General features: G+C 37.6%; 1 protein-coding gene across 2 annotated transcripts in view; it reads left to right on the plus strand.

Annotated features, from left to right (window-relative positions):
* Nucleotides 1-1033: 1033 nt before the first annotated feature.
* The window catches only part of sirt6 (sirtuin 6), a 30144-nt gene continuing 17775 nt past the window's right edge, over nt 1034-13402 (plus strand). Inside the window, exons 1-3 of one of the 2 annotated variants that reach the window (XM_052127726.1) lie at nt 1034-1174; nt 3459-3586; nt 10676-10858. In XM_052127726.1, coding sequence (XP_051983686.1) covers nt 1163-1174; nt 3459-3586; nt 10676-10858 — 323 coding nt within the window. In that variant the 5' untranslated portion in view covers nt 1034-1162. Of the gene's footprint in view, nt 1195-3458; nt 3587-10675; nt 10859-13402 lie in introns of both variants that reach the window. The other variant, XM_052127725.1, reaches the window with a different exon arrangement.

Below are 13402 nucleotides of genomic sequence, written 5' to 3' on the forward strand. Positions count from 1 at the left end.
AGTCTTCGCCTCACTGTGCGTGCAGATGCACTCACACCAACCTGCTGCCAATATTGAGCTCTGCACTGGTGGTGACACGATTCCGTAGCGGACTCCTCAAGAGGACACGGTCCTGGGGCTTGCTGGACACTCTGGGACGTCCTGAAGCCTTCTTCACGGCAGTTGATCCTCTCTCCTTGAAGTTCTTGATAAAATCACACAATGCACAAAGATACAAGGAACTTCCGGTTTCACATTTTAACCATACATTTATTGCTGTGCCATGGCGACGCCGTTCAAAATATAAAATAATATGTTTGCAATTCAGCATCTACAATGTCTTGGCATGATGTTGCACAAATTTGGTGGCAGTCACATGAATCCCCAAGGAGGAGAATTTAAGAGTTCAGAGCCTGCGATTATCAGAAAATCCAAAAAGGCCAACTTCCTGTCGGGCGGAGCACATGACTATGAGTATTAAAAGTTGTTTGGCTTTATGAGAACTATATATGTACACATTTTGGTGTCTGTAGGTGAAAATGGTGCTTACATGCCCATTTTCAAGGGGCCAATATAGAGCCCACCCAGCACGCCTAATAAACAATTCCAAAACATCTGGTCAACTCTTTCCTGACATCTTTTTTTTTTTTTTTTTTTTAGGCCGTTTCTTCAACAAATCCACAAAATGAGAGCCGGATAAATACTGTTACCTTTACCTTATTTACTGTAATTTTTTATTAATTGGGTTAAACCTGCTGGGATAGCTTTCATCAAGGTATTATGTTCCTTTGATGGGACTGGAAAGTTATGGAGATTCATAAATAAAATCAAACACATATAGAATGCAAATAAAGTTATTGTTAAACCATCTAGAAAAGAAAAGGGACTTATTTCTAACAGTTATGTCAGCATTGTTCCAAATGACAACTTTGTGTGGGGAAAAGCTATAGCCAAACTCTTTCCTGACTTCCGCAACCTGCACGTAGTATCCCTGACGTCATCCGTCATGTGCGCAACAGAGCTGCACGCAGTACGCACATTCTCAATGACGTCACCCGGCGGAGCAACTCATAACACCGACTGAACGGTGGAACAGACTTTTGCTTTTAACGACTATTTTTAACTTACCGTTTATTCTGAAAGTGGGTCATGTCGGTGAATTACGCCGCTGGACTCTCTCCGTATGCGGATAAAGGTATCTGCGGACTACCTGAGGTGATGTTTACATTTGTTGCTGTTAGCATGCTAGTTGGAAATAGCTCAGTTTCATATAAATTATCTTTATCATAAACATATTGTAATCTTTGGTGTATTAGATAAAAAAAAAATGCATATGCATTTCTGTGAATGCATATGGATAACGATTAAGACGGAATAGAGAAATGTGTACCTCATTTGTGCAATTTTCGCTGCTATTATGGTAAAGCAAATTATAATATTGGTATAAGATAAATATTACATGCTAAAATCTGCAGATACTAACAGTGATTTTAAAGAGGAAAACAGTACCAACAACAACACGATATAAGACATCTGTGTTCAATAATCGGTAATCACAATTATGGATTTAGTGAGCTGTTGTGTACGGTTGCCAATCATCACTGCGCATTAATATACAATTCAATTAATGTGCGGTCACAAGTGTGTTTATATCTGCGGATCAACCAATCAGATTGCAAAGCCATAATTGGATGTTTCAGTCTTGTGAATTTAAAGAACAAATTTGTTTTCACATCCTCTCTATTTATTTACTTTATTATTATTATTATTATTATTATTATCTGTCTGATAATGATGCCCAGCAGTGTATGTACATGCATCACAGGCGAGTTATTTCATTTTTTTTTTTTCTTTTTTTCTGAAAGTCATGAAAATCCTCACTAATGTCATTTCCAGCGCATTTCAAATTCTGTTTTGTGTGGTGGAAATGATGCTTATTAAAATAAAATTTTTGTAGACTCATTTGTTTTGCTAAATCTCATTTCATAGCTCATATTCAATGCATCTTACATACATACAATTAAATAATATTTTTTAAACTTTTTGCATAATTTGAAAAAATTACAACTTGATTGGAAATGATGGCCAATAAAAAATATTCTGCTCACAAATCACATTTGATATTTACCTTGATCTCTTTGCTTAACTGACACTTTTTTTTTCTGACTTTTGAAGAAGAAAAAAATTATTAGGGGCATTTTATTATTATTATTTATAATTATTATTTTGGTGTGGTGGAAATGATGGCAGTCATAATTTTTGAAACATTGATTGAAATAATTTCAACCATGTTATAATCAGTATTTTTCAACAGTATCAATATTATATATTTCACAGTTTGATATTGAAATTTTGGGTCTGGGACAAGGCTAAAACAATTAGCTCTATACATAAAAGGTACATGCACCGATTGTGAAATTCTGGACCGATACCGATATTTACATTTATGCATTTGGCAGACGCTTTTATCCAAAGCGACTTACAGTGCACTTATTACAGGGACAATCCCCCCCGAGCAACCTGGAGTTAAGTGTCTTGCTCAAGGACACAATGGTGGTGTCTGTGGGGATCGAACAGCGACCTTCTGATTAACAGTTTAATGCTTTAGCCCACTACACCACCACCACTATTTAAAATAACAATTTGGCCAATACCGATTTTTTTTTTATTTTGTTTTTGCTTTTATTAATCCCCTTTTGTGCCAGTGAAACAAAGAAATCTTCATTATAAAAAATAAATGAGCTGTTTTTAAGTCTTTCAGCCCTGCATCACACTATCTTTGAATGAGCACAAATTCAATCATACAAATTTATGAAACAACGTTTAATATACCCTTCTTTCAAATAACAAAAATAACTTTTTCAAGAGCCTTTTTAGAATACAGAAGAATTCTTCACTAAATCACAGACCAGAAAGTAAAATACTCCCACACCACCGACATTTTCTTGCACTTATTTGAAAACTCTAAGCGCTCTTACGTCATGTCAGAGTCGTGTCTAGCCAGTGGCTCTGGGTGGTGTTATAGTACCACCTGTTGGATCTTCTCCGAAACTGCAGCTGGGTAGGCAACTGTTGTCCAAGTTGACCACAAATAACAAAGACACATAAACAGATAAACATCGGCCACTGCCATCGGTGAATGACATCGTATTTGCTGATAGGCCGATACATCGGTGCATCCCTAATAAAAGGCATTTGAAAAGTGCCAAATATAAATAAAAAAATGTTGAAGAGACACGAATTTGTGATTATGAAACTCCATCATTAAAGCATGATATAAAATAAGTTACAGAACAAGTTTAAACAGAGATGATTATATAAATGTAGACCTTTAAGATATGTTTAAGTATGACAAGATGCCTCAATAATTTAAAACTGTCTATAAAAATGTTTATGTGACAGTGGCTAGATGTGACTGCAGCTGTGCTGTTTGTCAGTGTATGCTTGTGTCTGACAGTCACATCTGTGTGTGTATGCAGGTGTTTGATAGCTCAGAGGAGTTGAAGAGTAAAGTAGAGACTCTGGCCCAGTGGATCAGGGAGTCTCAGTACATGGTGGTGCATTCAGGAGCAGGAATCAGCACTTCTACGGGGATCCCAGATTTCAGGTACCATACGCACTTCACATAGGGAGACAGATACATTAAACCAGCTAAAGATGAGATGCATGTGCATATTTCACAGTGTTGTACTCTCAGTGCCATTTACCATATCTAAATGATTTCATGATACAATGCCATCAGCACAGAAAATTCAGATTTCTGCCTTTTAAATGCTCCAACAATTGGCCCCATTCACTTCCATTGTAAGTGCCTCACTTTACCCACAATTTTTGCCTTTTATTGTTTTTGTTTTTTAAGGAGCTTAACTGGTATTGCATCAGGAATATTCCTTTAAAGCATAGACTGCCTCATTAGTCATGAATAAAGCTTGAAATCAAGATCATACTTTGAATGTAGATAGATGAGTGATCTGTTGTGGGGTCACAGAAATGATTATCTACTGTTGACTGTTCTAGCAGTTCATTTGTATTATGACAGAGGGCGCTCATGCTCGGGGCATAAACCCATGCTCCCATCAGTGAAAGCAATAGCAGGATGTGAGCTTGCCTCCTTACGTACTCAAGATTTACATTGGACAAGAGGATAGTTCACCCCAAAAAAGGAAAAGTCTGTCGTTAGCTACAGGGCTAGGCAGTGTTTAGGCAGTGACCCCATTAGTGCTGAAATTGATCAATCAACAGTCAACAGGCTTAATCAGTTCAATTATTAATGACCATGCAAGGTGCTTAGGTAAGCAAGGGCATACATGTAAATGTTTATACAAAGTATTGACGCTGACTACCACCCCTGGAGTTCACAAGTTCGAATCCAGGGTGTGCTGAGTGACTCCAGCCAAGTCTCCTAAGCAACCTAATTGGCCTGGTTGCTAGGGAGGGCAGAGTCACATGGGGTAACCTCCTCGTCGTGGACTTCTATGTTGCTCAGAACTGCACCCAAGACTTTCACCCACTGTTGCACTTGTGAAAAAACAATGTGGGTCGCTCTCGGTGGGGCACATGGTGAGTTGTGCGTGGATGCCGCGGTGGATGGCGTGAATCCTCAACAAGCCACGTGATAAGATGCGTGGATTGACGGTCTCAGACACGGAGGCAATTGAGATTCGTCCTCCGCCACCCAGATTGAGGCGAGTCACTACGCCACTACGAGGACTTGGAGCGCATTGGGAATTGGGCATTCCAAAATTGGGGAGAAAAGCGGGGGAAAGAAAAAATGTAATCAAATGAAAACATTAATAACGATACAGTTGCCATTGATTCGGAACTAAATAGTAAAAAGTAAATAAATAAAAAAATTCCATCAATTTGAATCAAGTAATCTTTTATATAAAAATGGTCAAACATTTCGCAATTCAATTTGATGGAATTTCATTATAAAATTGAAATGCGTAAATCTTACAAACAGGCTAAAATAAGTTTTGAGTGCATTAAATCACAAAGAATGTGTTGCTTGTTTTTTTTTCCCAACTTCACACCACATACAGTAATTGATCTGAATGATGTTAAGATAAAGACTGCTTGTTTAATCACATTATTGATCTTCATGCCTTCTGGTGGTTGGTTGGCAATTTAAAGATTAGCTCCATAAAATGGTTTTGAGTACTTCTTATCTCTAACTACTTCTAAATCAGTCAAAGACCGGATCTTTTTCAGGTTTATTTGAGGGTCAGGCTATCAACTTTTTATCATGCAATTTTGTTTCAGTATATTTTGTTCACATTTAGGTGAATCTCACCATGAAATCAAAATATACATATGCATTAATTGGGTCTAATTTCATTACAACTAATACTACCATAACATCTGTTTACGAATGTACCGTTCAATATATATCTTTTTTTACCTTACAGTAATGAGAATGATATTTTGTTTGCATTGCGTTAATGAGAATCTGTGAAGAAGAAAATGTGCTAAATTGATACGAAAACAATGTCACAATACAAAAATGTTTTTGGTTCTAAAAATAAGCCTAATTTTCTGAATGCAATACATATGTGGATGAAATGCATGTTTATGTGTGATTTCACTCATTTTCATATTTGTTTAAGTGATATCTTTCCATAAAGAGTGCTTCGTGTCCTACTTTACTACTACTCTTTATTCATCCAAACAAAAGCACTAAAGTGGGTAAAAAAACACTTGTATTTAGAGGATGTGCTACTTTTCACTATGGCGACTGTTGTAGACTGCATTGAGCTCTCTGAAGTGTGACAATCTCATTTTATTGAAGTTCATGATGAGAGTCTGAGAATATGCGAGTGTACTTTCAACTCATTTCTATGCAACTGAGCACAGATGAACTCATTTCACTTGGGTTTACTTTCAAATTTATGTTTTATCTACACATAAATCTATCTAGAGTGGTGGTGGTGTAGTGGTCGAAGCACCATAACTGGTAATCTGGTAATCAGAATGTTGCTGGTTCGAGCCCCACAGCCACCACCATTGTGTCCTTGAGCAAGGCACTTAACTCCAGGTTGCTCCGGGGGGATTGTCCCTGTAATAAGTGCACTGTAAGTCACTTTGGATAAAAGCACCTGCCAAATGCATACATTTAAATTTAAATCTACACAGTATTATGTTTCGTACATTATTTCGAGGATATACTTGAATGTCCCCTTCAGCTAGCTTGTCAGTTTTAGTCAAAGGATTAGTTCTTGCAAAAAAGGAAAATTAGGCCTTAATTTACAATGCATGTGACTTTCCCTTTCAGTAGAAAACAAAAGGTGAACTGTTGCAGAATATCCTAGCAACTATTTTCCATATAATGAAAGTGAATGAGGACTGAGGGTGTCTAGCTCCAAAATGACTCAAAAGTATCATATAAGTGACATTAAAGGTCCATATGACGTTTGATATGAACATTATTTTTCACTGCCCTTAGCTGTCCTTTTGCATGATTATGAGTTCATTGGAGAAGAAACTATTCTTTTAAATCAGCTCTTTTATGTATCAATTTATCCAGTTCACAGAACCGAATCTAAATGTTTCGTTCAGGAATCGGACTGATTCAAATCTTTAGTTTTACTCAGTGACTCAATGATCCAGTCATAGTGGTTAACAGCTCACCGGAGAAGATAACTAATGAATAACGACTTCAATTTCAATCTGTTCCCCACACAAAGCTATCATATGGATTCAGAAGACTTGGAATATAATAGTCGAGCCACTTTTCATTTTTGTTCCACAGACGAAAGAAAGTCATACAGGTTTGGATTGGGTGAGCTATTCTGTTCAACACTGTGTGTAGAGGTTTTTTTTTTTGATGGTGTTGACGTCATGTTAAGTGACTCCTGTTCCCTTTATTCTCGTTCTTTCCCCCTGCTTGTTTTCCATTATTCTGGATGTTCCCTCTTCATCATTCTGTCGGCTTATCTGATGTGTTATTGAAGGCAGTGCTCGGGAGACTGCGCGCACTTGTGCATTTTTCTCCTGTGTTCTAGAATCCAGATATGAAAATTTAATAAGCACACCTGGCAATCAAATCTTGATTGACAGACTCGTTTCAAAGGTGGTGCTTCTATAGGTACAAATAGGCATCCATCTTTCTCACTCGCTCTGCCTGTCTTTCATAAGCACAGGTAACACATAAGAGATAGCAGAACACAAAACTGGAAAATTATGTCATTTATTTTTCCTACCCTAATGTCGTAAGATAAAACGAGTTCCTGTTGCTCAACTGGTAGAGCATATTCATTTTGGTACTATACTGACCCCATACAAGACACGTGGTGAGATGCATCTTCGTGCGGCACACTTGAATATACACAAATGAATGGGATTTGAGAGGTGTGGCGGAGAAGTTTTTCAGTGAATAAGGACTTCAATTCAATTCTATCACCAATTGTGGTTCAGTTAACATGTATACATTGGACAAAGCTAAGCTATAATCGCATTACCTAGATCTGTTAGTCTAACTTTGCAAAATCTTAAACATGCCAGTCAGATGCCCCATCCTTTCTAAATGGGTGCTACTAAGCCAGAAGAAGGTGCAATGTGCACAAGACCGATATTTGGCTAGACAAGTCTAGGACATATTTATGGTTTCTACAGTCCTGATAAGAGCTTTTCCAGATTTAGAACACAGAAATGTTTGATAAGTCAGGCAGGACAAATCGCTGTGTAACTGGGAAAGCATGAAAAAGCAAATAAGTTTCAGGATTTCAGAGTGTTTGCACATGCGTATATATCATAGACTGTAAAAAAAAGATGGACGACACCCCTTCGCTCTTTTCCATTGGTGAGAACTGAAGCCGCCAGTGTCCCGATATGGCGCTGACATCTTGAGACTTGAGTCTGCGCAGTTGCGATTTCGGGACCAGACCTGCGCAGTAGTGAGCATGAAGTAAAGCCGCGAAATCAAGGCCCCGCCCTCACTCTCGCTGAATCAAGCGCAAGGACACGCCCCTGCACTTTTGACTTTTGACTTATGACGGTGTGAAATAATTAATTATAGAAATTTGGATATTAAATTTAAAGCTTCAATCTCCTCAGTCCTTCGAAGATCCCGAAAAAAAGTCTGTTGGTGCTTCAGTGACTACTTCGCTCAGAGAACCTGTCAATCATGATGTCACAGCACCGTTTTTATAGCATCAAATAACTAAAAACAAACGTATTTTGAAAACAAACACTTGAAATTACATCAACGTGATAGAAACGACAATAAATGACTGAAACTATCTTTGGAAAAAAGATATGTGAAGTGTAATTTAATTGTTTAGTTGATCTCACGTCCAGTTGAATAACATGGGGAGGCGGGGTTTATGACCTATACTAGGACCAGTCACCAGGGGGCGATCGAGACGTTTTGGCTTCACTTTTGAGGGCTTGTGCGGCACACTTGGTATATATATGTTAATGCATATTTCAGAGTGCAGAAGAGCAAGAATCATGACCACAGCGCTCTTGTTTAAGTGAACTTTAATCCTTTTGAGTAAATGGCTCAATGTTTATGGATCCTCCCTCTTTGTAACTCCATCTGCAGTCCAATACGTTTAAAAGTGCTCTTCCCTACTGCTGCTCTCCGAGATAAGCGAAACCCCATCGCTGTTGCCTGAGATTCCAGCTGCTCCGGCCAGGAGTACTCATGGAATAACATTGGGAAAACAGGAGAGAAAGGGTAGTGGGGATGTCGATTCATTAATGTGTTTCTTCTCAAGTCCGCTTCAAGTTAGTCAAGGTTTTTTGCAACAACAAAACCCCAAAAACTGGGAATAAAGAGACTTTTCACAATCCAATCTATTCTCGTGCTACATTTTCATCTTGTTGAAAATCCATTTTAGGATAATGCTTTAGAAGTGCAAAAATGTGTCAGATTATGGAAGGAAAATTAGTTGTGATCGCTATTTCATCTTGACATTATTGTGTAAATGTGGGCAGACATGTGTTAATGTGTTTATTGTTGTGATGTCACAACTAGGGCTTTGCATCAATACAGATTTCCCAATTCGATTTGATTCTGATTCATAAGATCTCTGTTCGATTTGGATTTTTTTTTTTTGAAGTTATAATGTCCATTTTGATTACATATGAAAGCAATCTGACAATTCTCCATACCAATTTCGATGTCGTGACAAAATACTAAACAATTTTAGCAAACTGTTAGTAATAAAGTAAAAACTAAGAAATGAATTACAGGCAATAAAACAAATAAAAATGGTAAAAAAAACTATACAAAGAAAACAAGCAAAACTGATAAAAAGAAAAGTGTTTGATGTATTTAACTATATGCACTTAAGCATTTGATACAATACACTTATTATGTACATATGTTTTGTTTGCATTGTACTTACATTTAAAGTACTTGCGTTTAATTACATTTTAAGTTACACTTTTAACCTTGCCTCTAACCCAAAACTTATCATAAAGCCTAACTCTAACCCCTAACCCAACACTAACACTACCCCTAAACCTACCCGTACCTCAACAGCAGCTAATTTGATTCTTGTGAGAATTTTGCAGATCAACATGTAGTTACACAGTAAATCCATAGTATTGTATGTAAAGTTAGTAGTATTTAAAGACACCTAATATTAAGTGTGTGCACTTGTGAATATGTCAACGGTAAACACCGTTATGAGCACACATTGCACACTCTTTTTACAGTAGATGACAGTGAGCAGAGTGCTAATTCACTTTGTAGTGTGAGGCACATACAGACTACATTTTAATTTAATTAAATAGTTGCCTTTTGTGGTTGAATAGTCACATTGCTCTAAGCAACCTGCTTTTCTAGAAGTGAGAAGATACTGTCAAAAACATACAGAAATGGAAAGGGCTTCACTCCAAAATAAAAGCTCTTGCCAAAATAAAAGTTCAGTTTAAATGGGAAAAAAGTATGACAGAAATATGTACTGTAATATGACTACTACTACTACTACTAATGATAATTATAAATGGCAATTTTATTATACTTAAGCAATATCTCGTGTCACTGATGCTCTGTTAATCACAGTATTTTTGATTTTTTTGACTACTGCATTTCATACAAATAATACAACACTATGTTAAAAATTCATTCTTCTATTTTCATTTGATTAAAGTTTTAATGAATGTGTTTAGACTCAATATTGATAATTACATTTTAAATAAACTATTGATATTCTATTGAAATTACTGGTATTATAACGGCACATACTGGAAAGGAAGTATCTGTACTCGTACTCTTTCTAAAAAAAGAAAAATGGCATTGGGACATTCTCTTGTTATTGTCGTTTGATTCATATTAACAACATACTGTACTAGACAGCCGAAATGAGGAAATAAAAATCATCTTTAAGATCATCATTATTTGTGAATATACACTCTTTTCCTTTTGACCTGTTAACAGTCAGCTAACCAGTGTTTGTCTTGCCATCGATGTACTGAGCACCCCTGGCATAGAGTCAAAGTCTGAGCTTGTGATATTGAGAAAAACGTTTATAGACACAACCATGAAGATTTCTGAATGAGCTGCTTTTGCAGACTTTATGGACTAGCAAAGGAGTTTTGAGTTCTGAAGAGTATGTTTTCATAGTAGATCAAGCTCTGTATTTCAAAATATCAAGGGAAATATTATATGACCCTTTAATGTTTGAACTCCACAAACCTCCATACATGTAAGTGACAAAAGCTTGTTTGTGATCTGTGTGTTGGTCAGAGGTCCTAATGGAGTGTGGACAATGGAGGAGCGAGGAGAGGCACCTCACTTTAACACCACGTTTGAGGCGGCGCGTCCCAGTCTGACTCACATGGCTCTACTGCAGCTCCAGAGAGCAGGATACCTCAAATACCTCATCAGCCAGAATGTAGACGGACTTCACCTACGCTCCGGCTTCCCTAGGTAATCACACACACATTATCAGATGACACAGCCATTGACTGTCCATAGTGTCTCCGCATCTACTGCCTGATTCATACTGCGACCAAAAAAATGCACAAGCTCTTTCGATATGGCAAGTTCCAATCCAAATTGACTGGCTTAATGCAAATTCCAGGAGTTAGAGTGCACAGGGTTGTAATGGCAATTGCTTATTGTAATAATCAGCGGCTGTGGCTCAGGTGGTAGAGCGGGTAGGCGACTAATCGCAGGGTTAGAGGTTCGATTCCCGGCCCACACAACTCCACATGCTGAAGTGCCCTTGGGCAAGACACTGAACCCCAAGTTGCTCCCAATGGCAGGCTAGCCTTGCATGGCTGCTCTGCCGTCATTGGTGGTGTGTGTGTGTGTGTGTGTGTGTGTGTGTGAATGGGTGAATGAGACGCATTGTAAAGCGCTTTGAAACCAGATTAGGTTAAAAAGGCACTATATAAGTGCAGACCATTATATTGCAATTATTTATGAAAAATTATTGCCAGCCAAATTTCATAATCGTGACAGCCCTAGCAGCAATGGGGGCTGAGTTCTTAAGGAGCTATGGTGTGAAAAGTAAGGGGTCTGAGACCACATTAATGTAAAGAGGACCAAAAATGAAACTGGGTCCTCTTTTAAGTCCACTTGCACAGTGAACACCAAAAGCACTGCTTCCCTTTCTGGTTCACTTTAACTGAACTGTACTATATGTGAAACCACCCTATATGACTATATATGGCAAAGGTGTTATTTAAATAATTCCTGAGGTTATTTACTTACATTAGATTTTAAAACACAGATGATTTGCGGCTTCTACAGAAGCACATGTCATCGCTTAACAATCAGATTACGGTATACTCCGAGACAGCTCGGAATTGTCTTAAAATCTGTATATATGTTATTGTTAAAAGCAATCCTCTTTCAAGAACGTGGATGTGATTTTTAATTCTGGAACCCAATTGTTGCACTATATAAACTGAAAAACGTGAACCAGAGTTCTTGCAAATTGTCAAAGTCTGGCTATGCAGTACTGGGGTCCTACTAGGTCTTGATTCGTAATTGTTACCACACACACACACACGCACGCACACACACGCACACACGCACACACAGTCTCTCATACTGTTCACAGTTCCATGACGTCAGATGTGTTTTGTTAATTAGCACTTCAAATTTTCCTTCCTGTAAGTGAACGTTATCAGCATGTCTTGTTTAGGTAAGATGAGTTGAAGATATTGAATTTAGCATATAGATATGATGAAATTGTGCTTTATTCAGTTAGATGTAATTACTTAAAGCCCTCAGCCATTATACACTGAATTTCTGGGTAGTATTTAGAATAAATTAATTTAAATATGAAATATTGCACCCGTTAACAGAGTTTTTCACACTTAATTGAAAACTCACCCTCATGTTATTCCAAAACCATGAGCATTTTTATCTCAAAATAAGAATGTTTTGAGGAATCTTCATTCTGCTCTTTATCATGCAACTGGCCATGGTTGTCAAGCTCCATAAAGGACCATTACATTTGTTTTGAATCCATTCATTAGCTTTGTGTGAGAAACAAACCTAAATATAAGTTATGAAAAATGAACTGAAAAGTGTACTTAAAGTTGTACTGAACATCTTCCCCTCTACTGTAGCTCAAATTGTATTGTTCATTCCGCATACACGGCAAAAAATGTAAATAAACGTCAGTATTTTTGTCTTGTTTTCCCGTAAAAATATCTAAACATCTTAAATTAAGCAAGTTTTTCTTTGCCCATTGCAAATTGTTTTATTTGCTGTTTTAAGCATAAATGTAATTAATTTGGTTAAATACAGTGCATTCAGAAAGTATTCAGACCCCTTTTTTATTTTGCAGCCTTATTATGAAATTAATTAAATATTTTTTTCACATCAATTACACTCCATACCCCAAAATGACAGAGCAAAAACCAGATTTTTGATAACTTTTCAAATGTATTAAAAATAAAAAACTGAAATATCACACAAACGTAAGTATTCAGACCCTTAACTCAGTACTTAGTTGAAGCACTTTTGGCAGCGATTCCAGCCTCAAGTATTTTTGGGTATGACGTGACAAGCTTTACACACCTGGAATTGGGATTTTGCCATTCTTCTCTGCAGATCCTCTTAAACTCTGTCAGGTTGAATGGGGACCATCAGTGGACAGCCATTTTCAGGTCTCTCCAGAGATGTTCGATTGGGTTTAAGTCCGGGCTCTGGCTGGGCCACTCAAGGACATTCACAGAGTTGTACCTCAAGCCACTCTTGTGTTGTCTTGGCTGTGTGCTTATGGCCATTGTCCTGTTGGAAGGTGAATCTTCGGCCCAGTCTGAGGTCCTGAGCACTCTGGACCAGGTTTTCATTAAGGATATCTCTGTATTTCAATGCATTCAGCTTTCCTTCAACCCAGACCAGTCCCCCAGTCCCTGCCACTGAAAAACACCCCCACAGCATGCTTAACCTTTGGGATTGTATTGCGCAAGTAATGAGCAGTGGCTTGTTTCCTCCAGACATGATGCTTGA

This window comes from Xyrauchen texanus, chromosome 6 (assembly GCF_025860055.1).
Source record: "Xyrauchen texanus isolate HMW12.3.18 chromosome 6, RBS_HiC_50CHRs, whole genome shotgun sequence".
Taxonomy (NCBI): Eukaryota; Metazoa; Chordata; class Actinopteri; order Cypriniformes; family Catostomidae; genus Xyrauchen; species Xyrauchen texanus.